Source organism: Caretta caretta, chromosome 7 (genome assembly GCF_965140235.1).
Source record: "Caretta caretta isolate rCarCar2 chromosome 7, rCarCar1.hap1, whole genome shotgun sequence".
In the NCBI taxonomy this organism is placed as follows: Eukaryota; Metazoa; Chordata; order Testudines; family Cheloniidae; genus Caretta; species Caretta caretta.
The window spans coordinates 94145858-94169150 of NC_134212.1; the positions used below are offsets into that span (position 1 = coordinate 94145858).

The following is a 23293-nucleotide window of genomic DNA, read 5'->3' on the forward strand; positions in this document are numbered from 1 at the left end:
ATTAGGGATTTTCTTTTGTTTTAATTCTGATTTATTCTATCAAATGTCATAATATAACTCAAGAGACAAGGCGGGGGAGGTGAAATCTTTTATTGGACCCAGTTCTATTGGTGAAAGACAAGATTTCAAGCGCAATAGGGCTCTTCTTCAGGTCTGGTAAGAAGAAGAGCTCTGTGGCACTTGAATCTTGTCTCTTTCACCAACAGAAGTTGGTCCAATAAGAGATATTCCTTCACCCACGTTGTTTCTCTCATATTCTGCGACCAACACTGCTATAGCAACACCACAAACAATAATAAAACTCATAATTTTTGTCCACTTCTGAAGGAAAGTTTAAATTAATACCTTCTGCAGTGGCCTCTCTTGCCTGCTGTTGGTTAACTGTTTCTGACTGCTGCTCAAGTTCAAAGATCCTTGCCAGCAGTCCCATGACATATGCCTCTCGCTGCTGGTCATATACCAGCCACTGCTGGTTTTTCTCCAGAGCCTTCATGCATGGGGAAAAAAACAGTATTAGTCACATTTTTAGAACATTACCATCCCATTTTCTTTCCACTACTCAAAAATACAGCCAAGGAAAGCTAGTTAATTTCTAGTCTGCAAGATCTAGTAACTTTTTTGCATTGAGTAATTTCAATTTGATATTTACATCTCTGCTGTCTGTCATATGGAAAAGGTTCAGAGTTTGTTGAAGATCTTAACATTATAGTTTTCCACCGTTTGAATTTATATACATCTGTACTGCTAGTACAGATTAGTTTGTCTCTTGGAGTAGAAAAGGCTGCTTAAAACCAGGGACTAAGGAGTTAATTTAAAATGGACTTAATTTAAGAATGATTAACTAATACTTTTTGGAAAGACTGATTTAAATAATGGTCTCTGAGGACAGAATAAACCAAAGCTGAAGTTTATCAAGTCGTTTTTGAAACAATGTTCCACTTAATAAAAAAAAAGAAGTTTGCAAAAAGGAGAACTCTGGATTTTTCAGGCAGTAATATATAAAATGCACCTTGTCTAATCAGTCCCCAAACATTCAGGAAGTATTTTCCTTGTGGAGGAGGATACAAATGAAAAATTAGTAGTAAAGAAAAGCTGAGCATATTTCAAAACTCTTGCTAACAGCAGAAGGCTACTCACAGATTTAACTATGGAAAGAGTAGTTTTATTTCCATAATGTAAATTGAGATCCCCAAACATTTCATGTTATCAGATCACATCAAATGATCCATATATATCAACATCTCCAATCTTCAAGGTGTCACCTCTCTGCCATAGATTTAACAATACGGATTTAATGAAAATTGTATTTGCTTTTTGATGCACTAAATATTGATATGCAACATCTCCCATTTACTAATTTCTTTAAGTGAAAAGTCTGTACTGTAAATATTGCAATATAGGATGAAGAACAAGAGTACTGAAACTACAGGATGCAAGTTTCCCTACTTGTACATCTCCCCTGCCATAAGAACATTTTCTCCACTTGCATAAGTATCTCCCATAGAAGCTGGTTTGCCAATACTTAGACCAAAGTTTTCTATGGAATACTCCTGAGGGATTTCTGTGCCAAAAAAATTAAAAATTCTGCTAAAAAAATGCGCACAATATTTTAAAATTCTGCATATTTTATTTGTTAGATAAATGTGGAGGCTCCAGCATGGCAGTGGGGAGCACAAACAACTGGCTGCATGAAGGTGGGAGATCACAGAATTTAACTAATATAATATTTAGAAGGGTGTGTTAATACAACTCAGTTGTCTAGGTCCTAAGCTTGTATCGATCAGCTGCTTGTTGGCAATATTGTAAAGATACCTATATACAAAATTCTCCAAACGAATTTAAATAGATGATGTAATCTTCCAAGATTAAGCTAGCTAAGGTAAACTGCTATAGCCAGTACAGATGAGTTTCCCTGTCAAGATCAGCCAAGTGTTACTTATTTTATAGTGCAGTTCATATCAATGCATATTAAATGTTAAAAGGTGAAGTTTAATGTGTGCATGACTTTATTTCAATATGTAAAGATTGTAAAAATAGTTAAAAGGGTGTGTGCACCACTACTGACTCTAAGATCTCAGATAAGACATCCTGGGAAAGGCCAAATGTTTTAACTGTTTGGAAGTGCCAAATGAAGTCATAACAGACATGGTACTACACCTATTTTACTGTTTTAGAAAGTAGCAATAGCACAGTGATTTTGGGGGGGTGAGAAGGGTACAAACTTACCTCCATTTTATTCATGGGGAGGGAGTGAAAAAAACCCAACAGATTAAATAATTTGCCTAAGACCATATGAGCCAGTAGCAGAGCCAATTCCTTGCTTTTAACCCAGTACTCAAACTTAGGGACAACATAAGCAATGTGGTCTTGGTTAATGGGTTTTTGCTGCCCTAACCATCTCTGAACAAAAGAACACTTTCAAATACTAGGTTTTGACTCTTATTTAAAGTGCTTCCACTCCTCACCACCCTTCATAACGTGCAACATTCCAGACTGGAATGTTTCCAAGGACCCGTCAGAAGGACCCATCCTATGAATTTCAAGCAAGTTTGTCTTTGCATTGTGAGAAGGCAATGATTTTCTTAGTTCCTTCGTAAAGGATCACTTATAACTTGTTTTTTTTTTAAATGCGCTCAGAGCTATTTTCTGATGGGTGCTCCTATATGCCTGGATTTCTTTATTTAAAGAAAGAGAAATTTTGCAAGGGTTTGTTCTGCTCTCCTATTGATGTATTTTGGGCAGGCCTGAAATCAACACTAAATGTGCTCAGGCTCTCTGTTTTTCCCTTTGTGCTCCTGGTGGCCTACTGCCTCTTTGTTTTCAGCTTTGGTGCGGCTCTTATAGGCAAGTACCCACTGATGAGGCCTGGAAAGAACACATGTGAGCAGTAATATCCTAACAGTACAGGAAACCTGAAATATAATTGCACCACAAAACTAGTGAAACTGACTATACACATAATGTTGTCAAAGGCACAAAGTAAAACTGGAAAAATAGCACACTGTTCTTATGCTTTGCAGTCATAATAGCCTTAAGGGTTATTTTTTAACAACTGTGGGTTTGATATTTTCAGATAGAAATAGGTCTTTCAATTTCCATTTCAAGTATGCTATGTATTGTTTACATTGTCATGCATGGAGACACTTACAATAGTGAATATACATTTAGAATGTTAATAAGGAAACTTACATCTTTCAATTGTTTTTCAACTTCATTAAGATTACTTGGTGACGCAATGCAGTTCATTACAGCTTTCTGCAGACAAAGAAGAATGCGTTCATCTGTATTTCCTCTAGAAAAGTGTATTCTCAACTAATCTTATAGTCTTGTAAGAAAGAAGCGCTTACCGTCAGAGTTAAAAACCAAAACACATGTAATTCTGATATCAAGAGTATTTCTTTGGGCATCCTCATTTCACCACAAGTTGTTCCAAGTATCATATATTTTGATTCACCTTCTTGTATTTGGCTGCAAATGGATCTAATTTCTGTGGTGGAATACTAGTTTCACAGATTTTAAGACCAGAACAGACCATTATCTAGTCTGGTCTCCTACAAAATGCAGGCCATAGAATTTTGCTTCAGTTCCTTCCTCAAGCCCATAACTTCTGGTTGAGCTAGTACATATTTTAGAAAGACATCCAATCTTTGTTTCTGTGGCACTGCTGTATTGTGCTGTAGCTTCTGGTAAGTTAAGAAAATTGAGGGTTTAAGTTTAATATGGAAGTCAGTAAGTCAGTAAAGTGTTTCTTGTTATTAAGTTGAATTTTGCTCTGCTGTAAAGTTGTCAATATCTTGCAGACTTTTACTTATAATACCGATCTGTTGGGGGAAGGTGGAGGTTTCAATAGATATGTAGTGGCTTTAAAACACATTGGAAGGCATAGGAGCCAGTATGGGATTGTGGGAATGAGAGGGAAGAAAGGCAAGGGAGGATGTACATAATTAGCTAGGTGTTTCTGTAAAAATGTTCAAATAGCATTGACTTTTAAAGTGTCTGAGAGTTTCAGGGCTAAGACCCAACTATAATAACCAGCAGAAGTTTCAGAGTTTATAGGCATCACTGCATTAGTTTACACTGTTCATATTTTGAAGAACCGTCCAATTCATGTGTGCTAGAAGCTTTTTTTTTTTTTAAAAAAGGTACAGGGGAGATTGTCAGAGCAAAATGTGAGGACACCTAAATCCCATTTGTGTCTTTGAAAAGTCTACCTCTAGATTCTGCAGCACATTTCTGCAACAAAGAATACATTTTGGGACAAATTCTGCAGCTATGGAATGTGAGAGTTTGAATGAAAGTATTAGAACTTTTATAAGCTATTCTGTATACATGAAGCATAAACTTTAAATCCTGAATACTTGTTACAGATGTATTTTGATTAAAAACTTCTCGTTTCCATAAATATTAGAACTCAGTATCTATGATGTCTAGGAAAAAATTAGGAAACGCTTGTGTCCAATGTTATACATGCTACTCTTACACCACCCAGCATTTGTAAGAGGTATTACAATATACATTTTCAAGCTTGTGAAGACATCCAATCAAAAAGTCTAAGTTTACCTTTTTTGCACTTCATTTATTAATGACAATTTGAAAGAAGACTACTTCTATTCATACAAAGTTATTTTGGTAATCAGCCTGCTCCACAGATAAAACAATCCCATGTTTTGGCAACAATTGCTTCTGCGATAGTCTGTTTCCATTCAGAATAACCAGCCAAGAACATGTAGGATACTGTTTTACAATTACTGACAGGAAACGTCATCTAATGGGTGGGGTATTATTCCACTCTTATCTGCCCCCTCATACTTTATGTTTAATATTATATAAGTAGGAATCCTTCTGATAACTGACAGCTAAATCTGTGTCTCAGCTGTGGCTATGCAGGAAAGCTAGCACAGATTAGCAACAGAATAATTCTTGGGGCTCTGGTACAGCTTTAAAGACACTAAAAACTGGTTGTTTTGTGGACCACAAAGATTCTTTGCCCTAGCTCTCCAACTGATGTTTACTTTGGATTTACCATCCTCAGCAGGTCAGGTTTGTTATTAAATAGGATAGCTCTTTACAGAGACAAAGTCTATAGCTAGTTATTTCCATTGAAGATTTATGCTGCGCTTATTTGTAGTATGAATTCTTTAAACAAGACCAATTGAAAAATAGTATCTTCCCTGCAGGCAGCCAGAAAATGTCACCTTCTTCTTTCTATCCTTCCCATTTTGTTGCAGAAACACTAACTAGAATTTAACACTGAAACCAGAGATATTTGGATCCATTGTCACGTTCTCCAGAAGAAAGGAAGCAGGCTGCTGCATCTAACCAAAAGCATTCAGGCTGTGTACTTACCCCTAAGAGTATCAAATTGCAGCAGCCCAGACTAGAAGGCATGAAGATATAGGTCTGTAGCCAGGTTATGTACAAGCTACTGGCCAGCTGTGGATTGAAAGCTGCATTTATGGAAGCAGTGGCCAAGTGTTCAGTGAGGAGTCCATAAAGATCCCAAAACTATGAACTGTGCTAGGGAAGGGCAGGTTTCCTCAATAGACTGTCATGCTAAGATAATGATTAGTATTCAAAATACTATTTTTCTTCCCACCTATCTTGCTCTGATTCAGATGAAGCTAGTTACTTTTCATCCAGGAGCTGATCTCAGTTAGGCCCAGGAATAGCTGCCAGTGGTATTTTTACTCTGGAAGCAAATGAGACCTGGGCAGTCAGTGTCTTGCTGGCACCTGAGAACATGGTGGGTGTCTGCACTGCAATGTGAGCCCAGGGTTAGTGAGACTCAAGTAAGCAGATGCTGGGTTAGAGAATCCAAGGTTTAAGCATCTACACTGATTGTTAACCCTATGTTAAGAATTTTCTCTCCTGGGCTCAAACCTGGGGCTCTGGTGTCCACACTGCAGCAAGCAAACCCAAGTCAAACCAATTATATCTGACTCCCAAGCACCCTCCCAAGACATGGCCACTCTAGGCCTTTGACCATGGTTTAATGCAGGAAAACTTGACTGTCCACTCTGCACATTACAGAAAGCTTGAACAGCCTGCCATCACATCCTGCCCAGCAGTCATTTTGGTCTGTGCACTCCCAGCTACCAGAGCCAGCAATGTGGAGGGGAGACGTTTTGAAAACTCCTCTTGTTTGGCTTTCACTCCAGTGTCAGGAAACAGGCAGAGCTTCTGAGAGACACTGATGGACATTGTGGTGGTGTTTTCTGATCCACAAAAGGCATCTGACAGAGCTTATCATGGAGGACGACAACACCACAGACATGGTAGACTTGAACTGGCTGATGCTTCTCATGACCGTCAATACAGCCGCTGACACCTCCGATGTAGGCTGGTGCTTCTGGAGTAGGGCCACAAGCACAGACTGATGGGATCACAGTCATGCATACCTGGGATGACCAGCAGTGGGTCTAGAACTTTCACATGAAGAAAGCTACATTTCTGGAGCTTTGTGAGCAGCTCGCCCTAAACCTCCAGTGTAAAGATATGAATGACGGCAGCGATTAGTCCAGAAGCGACTTACCATAACTGCCTGGAAGCTGGCTACCCCAGACTGCTACAGGTTGTAAAGCAACAGCAGAGGTTTCTAAGGCAATCAAGCATATGGTTTAAGCCAAGGTGGCAGGCATAAAATATATTCCTGAAGTAATTGCTGGCTTTGAGAGAATGGGGTTTCCACACTGCGCTGGGGCCACTGATGGGACTCACATGCCCATGGTTTGAGGTTTATGTATTTGTGCTCCTTGAGGAGGGCAAAGGTCCAGTGGAAGGAGGAGAACAGTACCTTTATGAATGTGCTTGGGTGTGGATGGGGCTCATTGATTGTGTGTGGGTGGGAGGTGATTGCCTTGCAATGTACTTATGAATGACAGGGACACTTGTCAAATGAGGGTGGGAGGATCAATTCACAGTATGGATTGATGTAGACAATTGTATTGAGGAATAGTGTTTGCATACAAATGCTTAATTATCCCATATCACATGTTTACCTGTATTATTTTAAATACACACTGTATAAAGTGATGCAGTGATAATAAAAACTTTTTTGATAAAATAAAAAGATTATTTATGAATAAGTATTAGAAAAGTACGTTAACCCATTGCCAAGCAGGCCAGCTGCCATTACCACACTAAGACACCAGTCTCTCTCACACAAAAAAGTGCTTGAACAAGTTCAAAGAGAAAAGCTATGTATAAGACAGAAACCCCCTACCATAGCATGTCCCCTGCCCCCCGGTTGTCCTTTCCCTTCTATTCCTGTTTGCTGCATGCTTGGTGCCAAGGAGTGGAGGTATCCAGTATAGGGGATCAATCTGGAGGGCTGCATGGGGCAAAGTTGCCCAGTCCAGCTACTCATGAGGCCCAACTGTATGGGCCACCCAGCCATGTAGTTTTTCAAGCTGTTTCTGGATTGCATCACAAGATAGCAGGCTGTGATGTGGGTGATTCAGCAGGAGTCTGTTCTCTTGCAGCCATTAGTGATATCTGCAGCTCAAACAGTTCTTTCTGCTGAGCTCTGTCCTCCTCTCTTAGCTGCTGTTCCTGGAACTGTGAAGCAAGTGCCTGCTCCTTCACTGAAGCCCTGCTCTCAAGCTGTGCAGCAGGTGTGAGCCTTTCCTCAAGACTCTCTGCCTTTAGTACTGGACCTGCTTCGCGGCTCTGTCCAGAACTTCAACCATCAGTTCATCACAGAAATGCTTCCTCTTGGAATGATCTGTGTAGTTACACTGGCCCAGACTTCTGCTGCAGTGTTGGTGAGCTGTAGAAGTACTGAAGCCAGTAGATGTCAGGGGGCCTGGAAAAGCACAAGACACAGAGGGTTACTGTCTCAAATAGTTCAGTGCAGGAGCACAGAAAAAATCCTTGTAGAATTTCAAGGACATAAAATGCTACTTTTTCAAACTGAAACTTCAGTATATTGATAGAGGGATATGCCAGACCACAGAGCTCCCATGGACACAGCCTGGTTAATCTCAGTGAAAAGCAGAGAGACAATGGTAAATTAAAAATCCAAAGCTGTTTTTTGTTTTCTAAAAAAATTGCAGAACTCCTGGGGTGTGGAGAGGGGAGAGAGACAAAAGGTGCCATCAATGGCCATGCTACAAAAGCTTTTGCTATCATTTCCGACCCTCCACATTTTGGAGGACGTAACAGGTTTTGTGGTGCCCAACTGGCAAAGGGAGAGGTTATTCCAAGCTGCTGATGGGAAACCTGTATGCAAGCAAAGCATTCCACCATTGATGTGCTGTTCAGTCACTATATGAGTGGAATGGGCAGGTCAGCTACTGAGATGGCCCTGTAAAATACATCCTTCCCCGCAATACGACTACCTATCTGGAGTTCCTGCATCAGGAAACCTGTGCAGCTATCAGCACCCAGGATTGCGTCAGAATCCATGAGGGAATCAATAGGATGATTCATTAACTTCCACATGGCTGTATGCAAAACACGCAGAACTCCATAGCCATCCTCCTTGACCATCCCCGCCACATTTCTGGACAAAATTTCAAACACTAGTTGAATTTGGCACAAATGGTTGTGTCACTTGCGGACTGCATGACATGTCCACATACCTACCTTAAAGTGAAATGGACTAGATTTGTAAATGGAACACATTTCCACTCACCCACCAGTTCACTGTTTTCATTGAGTGATTACAGGTGTGGCAATTAAGGCTATTATTTTTAAGAAACAGGAATGCCTTAGGAAAACTGCTTTCAGATAGAGGTTCACTATGAAGGCATTTTTATTGTTTGCATTTCCCTGTTGCTATTTTGAACTCCACATGGTGGGAGGTGGGGAAGCCCAGCTGCTGGTGGCATATTACCTGCCCTTAGCAGTCAGATGTTATTAACTGGGGCTTCCAATAGCTTTTGCATTGGTTCGTAGAACAGAAAACTCTCCCATTACCATATTAAACATTAAAATGGAACCAGAAACTTACCAGGCTCAGGAGCATCTTCTGTCCCTTCTGTGTCTGATACAGGCTTCCATAGCAGGCTGTTTCTCCGGGGGGAGAGGGAGGGGAGGAGAAGAAGGAGGAATCAAACAGCTTCTCTGAGTATGATCCCAGGATGCGCTGTTGCAGCTCAAAGCCTCCTCTGGGATCGGTTTCAGCAACAGAGTCACTTCACTGTCCTCACTTGACACCTGCTGCTGCCCCCCATCTGTCCCCATGCTGGATTCTGGGGCTGGCAGGGCACCATCCTGGTTGACCAGGTCATCATGCACCACCATTGGCTCGGTGGTCAGCACAGTGCCCAGCACCCACTCAAACTCATCATGAATTGGGCATGATGTTGGCGAGTTGCTCAAGGTGTGGTTCTGGTTCCTGGTTTTCCCAATACTCCATTGTGAGCTGCTTAGTCCACTCGCTGCACTGGTCTCCGGTCTGGTAAATTTGCAACTTTGCCAGCTTCTTCGCTATTTGTTGGTATGTGTGGTCACCACTGGTATTTTAAAGTCCACTGTTTTGCTGGTTTCACACCAGAGATTTACCAAAATCTGACTGTGCTCCTGTGATCATGAAGCAGCATGCTGTGCAAAGGACTTGTGTTCAGTCTCCACTGCAAACACAGAAGGCTCTCTGATGGTGACTTTGCAGCTTGGTGTTCAGAAGACAATGGGAAGGTTAAACACTGACTCACTCAGCTGCTGCACCAAACCAAGGGGAGCGGCTTCTGTTTCCCTGGAGTCGACTGGAGATTCTTAGGATAGAGAGGACAAAGGAAGTTGGCCCCTGGGATTGTGGGATACTTCTGGTGGACTCCAAGAACCCAAGGTGGGGGGCTGCGTCTAAATTGCAAAGCAACAGGGCTCTAACCCTGGGTCCCGGCTTGACTGGGGCTCAAACCCTCCAGCCCTGCAGTGTCCTAGGACCTTAGGCCCAAGCCAGAGAGGTGTGTGTCTAGAACTGAAGGGTGGTTTAGTCTCAAGCCTGGGCTCAGGCTTACACTGCAGTGTAGACATACATTTCCCTCCACCAATAACTTCATGTGGAGGTTAAATAGGATGGGGGTAAAGAGTGGGGCTTTGTGGACCACAAGTGAGTGACCCAGAGGCAGGGAAACTGCACTGTTCTCTTGGGAAACAGTGGAAAGATTCCAAACATTTATCGGTTAACCTGTGCTCTATAGCATGCTCTGACAGACTTATCAAATGAGATCTAGTAACAGCATGACTAGCTTCTGAGAATATTTTCGACTGACCTAACTCAAGGTATTAATTACGGACTTCAGACTGTTCAGAAACATGATTTTGATACCATCACTAAATTTGGAAGACAAGAGATTACTAGAATGGTTATTGAATTTTTGGGCTATTCTGAACTGACCTTTTGTTCAGTTAACTTGAATTTTTCTTGCCTTGGTAGAACGCTTTTCCTCCAGCCCGCTTAAGAAATGTTGCTTTATAATATTAGGGAGCCCACACTAAGTTCAGGGGCAAATTCAGAGTGGTTCTGTATCAGAAAGACAGGATATTTATGATAGTGTATTATTCAGAACAAAGCTTCCTTCTTTGAAATAAATAGTTGGGATTCATATTTGTCTTTTCTTTCTTAAGGATCTGGCACAAGCCAAGTTACTAGAAGTTATTCAACTAAAACCATGCAAATTTAGGGTGATCAGTGCCATCTATTGAACAAGGGTGGGGGGGGGGTGTCTTTCTATCCCCATTCCCACCAAGACTCAGAAAGAGCACGCTGACAATGTTTATAGCTAAGTTTTGCCAACTGAGCGTACATGCACCCCTCTTACTTTGTATCCATGCTTTTCAGAAAGTGCAGAACTAACAGAAATGGAAACAAATGCCTTTATAAAAGCAGGCAGTCTCCTTGTATCTGGACACACTATAGTTATTAACCATTCTAAAAGTAATAAGCAACTCACCCTTGCATCCTGCTATCCACAACTCTAAAGGGAAGGAGAAAGAACTGGCCCTTAGCATTGTAGCCTATAGGAGTAACCTGTTTGCTTGTACGTATGTGTGTAATAGGTTTATAGATTTGTATTAAAGTAAGTTTGGCTGTAATGCAAGGGACCTACAGGCCACATTCTGTATGTTGAGCTAAGGCAAAGTTAGCATATCTACATCTGGGACCTTTGACCCAGATAGCAAGTTAACACCCACACACGTCTGAGACCTTTCACCTAGACAGACAGATAATGGTAAAATGGCATAGGGGATTTCCAAGTCTGTACCCACAAACTTAACAGGTACACCACAAGGAGAACCAGAGAACAAAAACAACGTGTGAATGATCTAATGCCATTAAAATGTATGTAGATACTAGCCTCTGGAGTAAGTGTACCCTAACATTTTTATGGGTGAGGAATGAAGTTTGGGCATAGGAGGAAGAATTTCAGCCACTTGTGCCCTATAAAAGAGGTGACCCACCTTGCTAAAGAAATCTACTTATGACAATGACTACTATTAGTAGGCTGTACTTGTTTTTCTTAAACTTTCTAAATTCCAGGGGGACTAGGCTAAACTTGGTTTCCCTAAGCTTTTGTTCTTAGTTGTGTTTATTAGGTTTTAATTTTAAATTTAAGTTAATTAAGTAAACTAAGTTAGCTTTGATAGCTCTTAGCTCTAGCTTTTTCTAAGCGCTGCACCTCTCACTCAAAAATTGAGAAACCTGAACTGTTAGAGGCGAGGCTAGTCCTGTGTCTCTCACCACAAGGTTATCAAGGAAGGGTGTGAGTATATTAACCGAAGCTTTGTAGCATATATTACCATAATACCATATGTATCTTTTAAATAGCAGTAATACAATTGTAACTGACTATTTTACCATTTAATTACTACTTCATTTATTTTAATAAAGTCTTTAAGGCTATATCTGTCTCAGTGTGAGCTTCCTGTCATACACCCGAAGGCCCTTTGTAAATTCTGTGGAACCTGATTTGGGACAAGAACTTTTATCTTCTGATCAAACAAATTGGTGAGCCTAAAACCCATATTATCCAAATTAATATTAAACACCCTAAATCAGGCAACAGCATAAGATTTTCAAAGGTAATTACCAGGCCTAAATCAGAGCATTAATCACAACCCGGATCCTGTTTTCAAACTGAACGTGGATACATTAACACAAAAATTCCACTCTTCAAGGTGGAGACAAGAGTTAAATCTCCCAAATCCATGAGAGAGACGACTGCCGTGTCACCATAACTCTGACCTGGGGAAGGGGGTACCTTTAAGAAGTCCCCCAGGGACCCAGAAGCACACTGTTTTACTGGATTGAGGTGTTTTACTGGATTGAGGGATCAGTTTTGTTGGTTTGTGAAGGGAATATGGCTAAAGTTGGAAAGAAAAGAAATAATGTTAAGTATTAATACATGAAGTAAGGCTTGAAAACAAGAATTCAGAGCTTGGCTACACTTGCGAGTTAGAGCACATTAAAGCGTCCCTGGTCGCCCTAGCTCACTACCCATCCACACTGGCAAGGCACGTAGAGCGCTCTGACTCCACGGTTAGAGTGCTCCTGGTACTCCACCTCGGCAAGAAGATTAACACTTGTTGCGTCTTGGCTGAAACGCCCAAGTGTCAGTGTGAATGAGGGGTTGCATTACTGCACTCTGATCAGCCTCCGGAAATGTCCCATAATCCCCTTAAGTCAAGTGGCCACTCTTGTCATTGCTTTTGAATTGCTGCAGGAATGCGGCTATGCCCTTTGAAAGCTCCATTTCTGACAGTCAGCTGTTTATCTGCTCCAAGACAGCAAGCATTAGTGTGGAATGCTTGCGGGGGGGGGGGGGGGGGGGTGTCTGCTGCTGTCTGAACTTACAAGACAGCATGCTGACATGCTCTCACCCCCCAAAACCCACTTTCTCCCCCCACATACACACAATACACTCCCTGTCATACTCCACCCCACCCCCTCATTTGAAAAGCACGTTGCAGTCACTTGCATGCTGGGATAGCTGCCCATAATGCACCGCTCCCAGTGCCACTGCAAGTGCTGCAAATGTGGCCACACCAGTGCGCTTAAAGCTGTCAGTGTGGACAGAATGCAGCACTTTCCCTACTGCACTCTACGAAGTCTGGTTTAACTCAAAGCGCTCTACGTTTGCAAGTGTAGCCATGCCTTAAGTGTTGCTGGAGAGGAGAGAAGGGGAGTTACTTTAGGAGGCTTCATCAGAAGTGCGGATTGCGTGCCCCGCATTGGAATGAACACTGCAGGATGGGAGGAAGACTTAGACATTATCTCCCTAGTGCCAAGGTTAGATTTTCAGCAGAGTGGGGCTTTGCTTGGAGGAGGGGGAAAATGAACCACTTATCCCAACAAGTTACATAGGAAGGAGTGAATAATTTGAAAAACGGAGTGAACCTCAGAGAGTTGACTGGAAGAGAGTAGACTGAGATAGAAGGTTGCACCTTGTGTATGTGAAGCCCATAAAGTCAATGATTGATTGTGGAAGGTCTAGACTTCTTTCACAACCCTAGTGGAGTGACAGTGGTACAAGAGAGAAGGAGCAATAGCTAGTTTTATGAACAATTGGTTAAGGAGAGGACTTATGTCTCCTGGGAAGGCTGAACAGAGTTTTGAAGAGAGAGAGGGCCTTGGATTCAGAGAGGGATTGTTATTGAATCTGCTTAAGCATTTCTTGTCTTGGCAAGTCAAAGGATGCAGGACCTTAAGACATAGTTACCACATTTTCCTCCTCTCCTCACCACCTTCATCTCAAATATATTTTTACCAACGGATTGAACTGTTAGAGTGTATAAAGCATGGATGTTTAAGCCCTAGTAGTTCTTACTGTACTGTAGTCACTTGTAAAGCACAGGGGAGGTGATGGCAGCACAGAAAGCAAGCAGATAAAACAATTTCAGATCCTATATCAGACTACCTGAGCTATAAGTGATTTACACTTAGAAAAGGTGGGATTCATTTTCCCCTCCCTAAGAATAGGAAGTCAAAGCTCTTAGAGCACTTCATCTCTGAAAAAAATAAATAAATTGATTTCTAGTTTGGTCCCTTGGGAATTGTTCTTTAGATTAAATAGATGCAGCTGTTTAGCTAACCTCATTTAATCATTCAGCTACGTTCACTATAAGTTGTAGTTTTGTTCTTCAGAAATGCATTGCTGTAGCATCCAGCTGTAGTACATTTGCTATGCTACCCCACCATGCAGAGTGAAGAGGACTGGCCTGTTGTAAACCTCACAAACAGTACATGAATGCTCTGTGCTAACAGAAGACATCAGATGTCACAGGTGGCCAGTTCTCAGAATTGCATGAGCAGTAAATAAGAATTTGTAAGACCACAGAGACAGGGGAGCTCAAAGATGCTTTATTTTTGTGACCACAGTGAGGTCAGGTGGGGAATTAAATTAGCATTTCTTTAAAAGGTAGTGTGAGATTGTGCTGCCCCCTAACAGCTTGGGAGCATGTATAATTCCGTGAGCAAATTAATAATAGAAAGATAAAGAAGCTATCATTTGATTTTTAAAAATCTACAGAATCATTTTACCCTTAGTGGCATGGGGTAGGGATGTGCGACTTGCCAAACCACCTGCCCCTTTCCCCAGCACGCAGCTTCTCCAGTTTGTGGAAATTTTGATAATACAATGTCATTGGAAATGGGTCAAGTTGGGCATCATTCAAAAGCCCTTTCCCCCACAAATACAATGGTACCAAACATGACAAACCTAGAATAATTATGTAGGTACAGACTCAAGGAAGTGTCTTAAAAAAAAGTTTAATTATACTTTAAACAGAGGCATGTCAACATGCAGCTCTCACAAACTTAAATCATAGCCCTCGACTGACAGTAATGTTTTATCTGTTAATGCTCAGAACATACCTGATTATTTTTTTTAACGTTACAGATTACTGTAAATGGAAGGGGAGCTTCAGGCTGATTTGCCATCAGCAGCAAAAAAAGAAGCAGTTCAGTGGTATTGATTATCAACTTTGTTATAAAGAGTTATGAGGCACTGGTTAAGATGTCACGATCCAGCCAGAATTACTGGAATCCATCTGCAAACGGTATGCACGTAGTTATAGTACATAACATAATTGATGTCTTTTTTGAAAAGCATATTAAACTGTTTGAAGTCATTTCCCAAAGGGTAGAGGACTTGCAATACCAATTACACACATCCAGTGTACATTCTACTCTGTGACCTTTTGTGCACAATAGAGAGCTGCAGTATCACAGAATGGATGAAGCAATTTGATGAGGTTGACTCAGCAACAAAGCCAACTTTTGGGATCGCATGTCAATATATGAAGTTGGTTGATTGTTTGAAACTTTTTAAAGTGATCTGTCAGGACTGTTAATTGGAATTTGCACCAGGCAGCAATTTGAGCTGGGGTTGCTCAGTCCGTCTGGCCGGCAGGGCTGGGGCCCAGGTCAGTCTCTGCTGCAGGAGAACCAGTTCGAGACCCGCGGGCAGGTGCTTGAAAAGATGAGACAGTTACTGGTGAAGTCATAAATGTATTGGAGGCGGTCATATGCTGAGCTTACCATCTGAAAACATTACAACATTTGCAGACCTACGTGAGTGGACATTTCCAAGAAGCAGATAAACAGAAAAATTGCCACTGACAAAGGTTGCATTTATACCGTTTAGCAAGAGGCCAAATCATCAAGCAATGGAAAGGCTCAGAGATGATCAAGTACAACCAAAACTACTGTCCCTTATTGGGCATGGCTAGGTCTTGAAGGATGGCCTCATCACACCAGTTGTGTGTGAAATACGATGCGCTTCAAAATCATCTAATGAATGAATGTTTCCAGGCCTACATGTCAAGGACAGTTTCCCAAGGATTACCAAAAAAAGTTGATTCTTAAACATCTCTCTCAAATAAATAAATTGTACATATTGGCAAATGATAGCTATATAATTATTCTAGGGTTGTCACATTTGGTACCATTGTGTTCATGGGAGAAGGATATCATTCAAAAACCCTAACTCGACCCATTTCTGGCAGCACTGTGTTATCAACATTTCCACCAACCAGAGGAGCTGGGGAGGATGACAGCAAGTCCTCCTGGCCAGTGTTGCAGAGGGCGACATCACTGAATGTATGATTCTGTAGATTTTTACAAATCTAATTACACCTCCATTACCTTTCTAGCACTAACTTGCCCACTGAATGAAATTTTACTATGTTACTCTCCCAAATTACAGAAGCTCAGTGAGAGGGGAGCCAAGGTGACTGTCATCTTATGGCACTGGGATTCCAGCATGCTCAAACAGACCCTGATCCATGTCTCAATTATGACAGTCCCCCCTGACTGCCCTATGAATTTCAGCTCTGGCAGTTGCAGCATCCACGACAGCCACAGCCCCTCACTCTCTCTGATACCTTCAGCCACACACACTGCACCAGCGCTTGTGGCAAGGATCTCGCAGGTCAGCCAGCGTAGGCTGACTTGCTCAAAGCCACTGCTGGGGAACAACCCATCTAGATATGGGGTTTATAGGGACCTTTCTAAGCTGCTATGGCAGCATGAAGAACTGCTTGAAAGGGGAGAATCCCTCAGACAGTAACTAGCTGGATTACTCCATTTACTGCTATACACAGTGTTCATACTGGCCACTGTCTCTCTTTATATCTTACGCTGTAGTACTGTCATAAGACCTTTCAGAAAAAGGAAAGTAGTATATCAGTGCATCTTGCTGCAGAGTGGATTTCAGTGCTTAACAAAAAAAAGAATTCTAAAGTAAGCTTATAAATGATTAGAGTATTATTCAACACATACCTGGGATAATTGGAAGGTGCTGGCACGGTTTTCGAGTTCAGAGCATCTTGCAGTAACTGTAGATAAATTATGCTTCAAACGGTCCATCTCTTCTGACAGGGAATTAAGTAGTTGTTCTCTCCTCTCTGCTTCCTTTGTTTTCTCTTCAAGTTGACCAAGTAGTGAAGTGACATCACTACCTTTATTTCTGGTTTTAAGCTTGTCTTTTAGGCTTTGGATTTCTTTTTCCTTCTCCTCAAGTCGACAGATATATTTTTCCTTTTCAGTTTCAAGGGCAAGTATTTTCTACATGGAGCAAAACAAGAGCATAGATAAGCCAATAAAAATCACCGCACAGAAATGTGATGGAAAGTCCACAAGAGTCCAAACTGATACTCACTTCTGAATGTTGAAAGACCCATTTTTAGTCAGTTGAGAATATTCGTTTTACTCTAACTAGAGAATGCTACAGAGGTTACCTGAAACATTTATCACATATGCAATAATTTGAGTCTCAAAAATATTAGTGTTACCACTCAAGACAAGCTAGAATATAATTACAGAATGTGAACACACACATACTAATTGAGTCTACGGTGGATGTAACCATGGAAATGATATAAGCAACAAAAATCTCATTGGCTTGGTAGGTACCTATACTGCCATTCAAGTTGAAAAAAGTATTCTTCCAGATTTATATAAATTTGGAAACATGTATATCATGAGAACTGCAGGAGTCTGTGGGGATGAAGCATTTTTCTTTGGCACATTTCTTATCACTGCTACTGTATCCAGTATCTTGAGAGACTAAGAAGCTCCTTTTATGTTTAAATTCCACTAAAGCACAATAAGTAGAGCCTTTTCATGTGGCAATTTAGCTTGCCAAAACCCCAACACAAAAACAAGTAGTACCACGACCACCCCCCAAAAAAATGTAAGTGATGTAAGTGAAGAACAGCTGACAGTGTGACCATTAAATCCTGTCTCTAGACAATCTGGTCTTTCAGCTTTAAACTGTTCTTCACTCAACTGTATCTTCCATTACTGATTACTGACATTAAATATTAGAACAGCACTGTAATGGGTTCTACCCTGTCCTTTAATATGTACGTGTGCGTCATTTCACTTTTGTACAGGTTTCTGTCCACTAGAGGCAGAGATTCAAGCCCAGATACTTGAAACTATGAAGCCACTGAGGACTGAAGCAGAAGTGGAGAGAGTGTCCAGGAGATGGAATTTAATTTGGCTCACTCAAAGAGTGAAACTGGTGAAGATCACACACAGAGCACCTATTGGGATTGTGTTCTTTCACAACAAAAAGGACACCCATTATATTTCAGTCAGAGACATGGTGCCATTGCAGGAGGGACACAGCTTGCAGCTGGTGGACTGTTTCTTCTAGTTCAAGTTAGCAAAGAAGTCTTGAGTGGAGCAGGGAAAGGCTCAATGGAGCCACAAGACTAAAAGGCAAGAAAGAAAAACTTAGCTTAAGTGCTATTTTTGCTACGCACAGCTATTTAAGCTAGTTAATAAAACTGAAATAGAACATCAGGGCAGCAACTGACATCCCCAAATTCCTGCTCTCTGCCTATGGTGGCATAAAGACATTTTATGGCGGTTGAGGCTGCAACCCCTTAGGTGAGTGTGAATGGGAGCACAAGAATACAGACCAGGTGTATGGGCATGCTATCCCGTGAGTTCTCATCTCATTCACCAAGGGTGCTTATATAATCCAAAATAAGGATCTCTGCAGGCAATACTCCAATTACTGACATTTTTAGAATACTGAAACAGCATTAAGACATTACAGGACATGTCTTACTGGCTACTAATTGAGGCCCTTGGCCTCTGTATTTAACCACTTTGTAAAATAACCTGGAATTTATTAGTGCAGGCACAACTGACAAATACCTAAGAATGGGTGCACCATATTAGGACACTACATTTTAAAAATCTGATTTTAAAGTTACAAGGAGAATAGTTGTTTGTTGAGAAATGCTATCTTATGCAATTACGGCACCACAGAAACAAGCCTGAAAGTCAAAGTGTGCACATTACCTCTAAAAGTCTATTCCTTTCTGTATCTGTCATTTTGCTTTTCCCTTTAATAATTTCCTCCATTGACTTTTTGAGGGCTGCATTCTCCCTTTTACACTTCTCCAACTCAGTCTCAGATTTGGAGTTACTAGACTTGAATCCCCACTTGCCAGAAATTATATCTTTGGTGGCCTTTGATGTCATCCTCCAAGCGTTCTGTGAAAACAAACAAAAGAATCATGTATACAACAGTCCCGTCCTGTGTTAAATATTAAAGATTCCAGAGACCTAGCAAAAATATGTCTTTATTCAAGTTTGATAAAGCATGATCTAATGGGTAAAATCCACAACTAAGTCAGATTGTGTTCTATTCCTGCACAGCACAGACTGAATTAATCAGTTTCCCTATTTGCAAAATTGGTTTTCCTATTACCTCCCTCACAAACGTTTGTGCAGTGTCTCAGCATTGGTCTCAAGAGAGGTTCCCAGATACAAGGTACTATAGAATTGCAAAGCATTTTTAATATAAGCTATTTTTAATATGGGTTATCATTGCTGGCAGGGCTTGAACACACACACATTCCTAGTGAGAGAGGAACCAAAACACCAGCTTCTGCAAATTAAGCTTCCATTTAATTAAGTTTTTAGTCCTTATGGCTGTAGAGGTAACCTTGGAAATGTGAAATGAATGAGAAGTGAAGTAAAGCTATGGCAGAGACTATCCTTTTGTTCCGTGTTTGTACAGCACCTAGCACAATAGGGTCTTGGTCCCCCAGGTGCTACAGTAATACAAAAATAATACTGCTAATGAGAATAGCTCCAGTACTCTGCACTATTGCTTTGGAAAACTAACCTCAGGAGCAGAGGCTATTTATCCCTTACCCAATCTGATGGGTTTTGGAGTAGCAGAGATCCTCCCTACTCAAAGGAGCCAAGAGTGGGGTGGACAGATAAAAAGTTCCTTCCAGGGATTAGACAGAGGTGGTGCTTCAAGTTTAAGAGTAAGTCAGAGACAAATCCCAAAAGAGAAGTATCAGGGAAAAGTATTCTGAAATACCAGCAGGCCCATTATCTATAGGTAAAAGCAGCAGGGGCTTCTTCTCATCAGGAAGTTGTCCCTGGAGCTAACTGATGGAACCAGACCTTTATCCTTCATAGCTACAAGAGCTGGGCACAAAAAGGTAATTCCATTTAACAGACTGGGTTTTTCTATTTTGAAAGCTGATTTTGTTCTGATACTGATGGAAAACGAAGCATTCCAAAGTTCTCTGTGAAAGGGAACAGAGTGCCACTTCCAACAGAACTCATGGAACATTTCACTTTTTGACTAAGCAGCAAATTCCACTGAAAAGGTGTTTTGTCCAGAATGTTTCTGAAACATTTTTCAAACCCCGCACCTGAAGACCAAAACGGTAGGCACATTCACATTCAGTTACTTCTGCCTCTGGACTTGAACATTTACCAAAGATCTAACTGGAAGACAATCTATTAACCAGAAATTACAAAAGAATAAGAGACATGCCAGCAATCTCCTGGTGAAAAGGTCAATCTGCAACCCTAGCTGCTAGAAAGGGGCTATAATTCTTGTCTCTAGACTGGTCAGAAGCTTCATAGTTTCTCTTTGTTTTCAGCTTGTAGTGCCTTGTCTACAAGATGATTTGTCTGTTTTACAAGGATACACTTGGATCAGTAGTTTCAATAAATAAGCCCTGGCATCTAGGACACAGGTATTTTTACTAGACATACAAGGTGGGTGAGATAATAGCTTTTATTGGACCAACTTCTGTTGGCGAGACAAGCTTTTGAGCTTCGCTCTTTGAAAAAAGAGAAGTTGGTCTAATATCTTTTATTGAACCAACCTTGTCTCTCCAATACCCTGGGACCAGCACAGCTACAATGCTTTACTACCTTGTCAATTAACCCATGATCAGCAGAGCTGCCTACACCACTTCACCGGTGTCAGCTTCAAGACGCACTGCTGAATAAAGGCTAAGATCTTCATGTGGGCGCATCTGGTGTCTAGATACACTCGCAATTTCCCCCTCCGCAGCAGGCTTCCCCAGCTCATCAAGAGGTCCCACCTCGCCAGTGTGTCTGGGGCTGCGCTGGGCACAGCTCCAGCGCTTGCCTCCTCCCATGCGCAGTTTTCGCCACAGGAGAGCGAGTCTGGAGCCGCTGCGCGTGACGCCGAGTGCGGCCGCGGCGAGCCTGAGCGGGGGGCGTTAGGTTTGCTCCAGGAGCAGTGGGCAAGGCCGTCACTAGCTACAGGTCCGTACCCAGGGGGTCGGGGGTTTTACCTCCACGGAAGCTCGGGGCCAGCGGAACACAGGGAAGCCGCCCGCCCACCCGCCGGCCCCTCCAGCGGGAGCAGGGCGGTTCGCTGCGAGTCGACCGGCAGCAGTGTGGGGCCGCGCCGGGAGAGCTCCGGGCTCAGACCACTACGAGCAGGCCCGCAGGGTCGCCAGTACCATCCACACCCCGCCGGCTCATCCCGACAGTAGCATCAGGACACCCCCCACTTACCTGAGCGGCGGCGGCAACGACCCCCCCTATAGCTCCCCTTCCACTCAACCACACCTCCGCTTCCGGGAGTTTGAATCCCGCGGCTCCGGTAACGTCACTTCCGCTCAGGGACCTCACTACCGGAAGCGAGCTACGGGGTCCCGAAGGGGTCAGGCAGTACGGAGAACAGAGTTGAGGGGAGGGGCCTTGGGGTAGGCGGAACAGCAGGGTGGGCGAGGCTGAGGAGAGGAAGCGGGAGAGAAGCAAGGGACTGAGGCGGAAGGAAAAGTGGGGAGGGGCCGGAGTAGCCACGGAAGGAAGAATGGGACGAAGCGATGGGGGAATAAAGGGGAGCAGTGCAGAGAGGGGAGGAAGGGGCTGGGGAACCAGGGAAGGCAGTAATCTCCCTTTAGCAGCTCCAGTGTGAATAAAAAACCCATATTATCATATTTGCTCCTTGGAGGTTTAACAACTGCCTATCACCTTGGCATCTGGGCACTATGTCAGTCTGAAAAATGAATAAGTGCGATATAGGAAAGTGATCACCCCTGCTCTGGACCTGACACCTGTGTTTATACACCACCAAGCTGTGGGGAGAAATTTCCGAGTCACCTTCAACATTACAATACAAATAGCAGAAACGGGGTGACAAACTAGGTATCCAACATACTATTTTATGTAAAGGATTTTTAGTGCCATCTTAAATGTCTAGAGTCTGGCTTTGGAGATTTCTCTTTCTAACCCTTAAAACTAGTTTTAAAAATTGCAAACAAACATGTTCCTTTGTACACTGAGATTTCAAATTAAATTTTACTCTGGAGTGAATTTCTGTTGTGGAGTTAAATAGATTTTGGTTTATAAAAGAAGAGTGTTTGGGCAGAAGCCAAAGTTGGTGCTGTTATGCATAAATATGGCTGGTTTGGGAGAGCCCAATCAAACTTCTGTTGACTTCAGTAGGAATTGAATCAGGCCTGTGATATATAAATTCTGCAATGTGTAAGTGTAATGGGGTGAGGTATAACTCAGAGTTTAATTACTTTTCTAGGAAACTTGGACCCTCACAGTTATTTTAAAACTCATGTTTTCTGTAACATTTTTTGTGCTTAGGTATGCTACACACGCCACTCTTACTGCATGCTTTTAAAAATCGTTGCTATAGTTAGTGCTATGATTTTGTCATGGGAGGTTTTAGCTTCAGTCTTTTTTTTTTTTTAGCAGAGGTATTTCGTCCTGTCAGAGATTTTCTATTTATCCTGTAAATTAAGACCATTTGGGAGAAAGGGTCACTTTCACTGGTTCTTGAAGCTCTGCTACTGGTCTACTCTGGATTAGAATGCTCCACCTTAAATCCCCTTGATCTTGCATTCCAGACAGCTACAGTAAGAAATCTGTATTTGGATCAGTATGTTTCCACATGGATAATATTAAGTTTGTCTATGCCCTTGATTATTTTTCTCAGCTTCCACCAGATAGTAACCAAGTGGGCCAACGGACTAAGGAAACGAACAACCACTCTCCTTGTTAGCCTGTCCCATATTGCAATTACAAGAGGTAACATGATGAATGGCCAGTTCATGTAGACCAAATGAAATAAAATACTACTTCATGCAACATATAGTTAATATAGAGAATGAACTACATCTAAAGGTCAACAAGTACAATATGATGGCTTGGAGAATTTAATGACTATCAATAATATTTGCAGTTAATACAAGCTAAAAATAATAAGATCTGAGGTTCCAGGGCATAATGTGATATTTGCAGAGGTCAGGATAAAATTTATCTCCATGTATGTTTATTGTACAAATAGATATATTGTGTGGTTTTGCTTTGGTTTGTTTTCTTCTGAAACATCAGACAGGAAACAGGACTAAACAGACTAATGGTTTGAACTGGTATAGCCAATTCTTTGTTCTTCTGGTTCACCTGGTTTCCTTTCAGTGGATTCCACTCCCTAGTTTTCTCTGGTTAAGAGCAATCATTTATAGGTCACTGAGCAATAGACAAGGTCTTCTCTCCTTTTAGGGTTAAAAACTTTCAGATTTTTCT

The 23293-nt window shown here is 41.8% G+C and overlaps 1 protein-coding gene across 2 annotated transcripts in view; it reads right to left on the reverse strand.

Moving 5' to 3' along the window:
* CEP55 (centrosomal protein 55) overlaps positions 1-21352 on the reverse strand; it is a 35240-nt gene extending 13888 nt beyond the window's left edge. The window contains exons 1-5 of one of the 2 annotated variants that reach the window (XM_048858902.2): positions 21266-21352; positions 18764-18958; positions 16727-17011; positions 3190-3255; positions 346-487 (exon numbers count right to left, since the gene is read on the reverse strand). In XM_048858902.2, the coding sequence (XP_048714859.1) occupies positions 346-487; positions 3190-3255; positions 16727-17011; positions 18764-18946 (676 nt within the window). In that variant the 5' untranslated portion in view covers positions 18947-18958; positions 21266-21352. The remainder of the gene's footprint in view (positions 1-345; positions 488-3189; positions 3256-16726; positions 17012-18763; positions 18959-21265) is intronic. The other variant, XM_048858903.2, reaches the window with a different exon arrangement.
* Positions 21353-23293: the final 1941 nt, after the last annotated feature.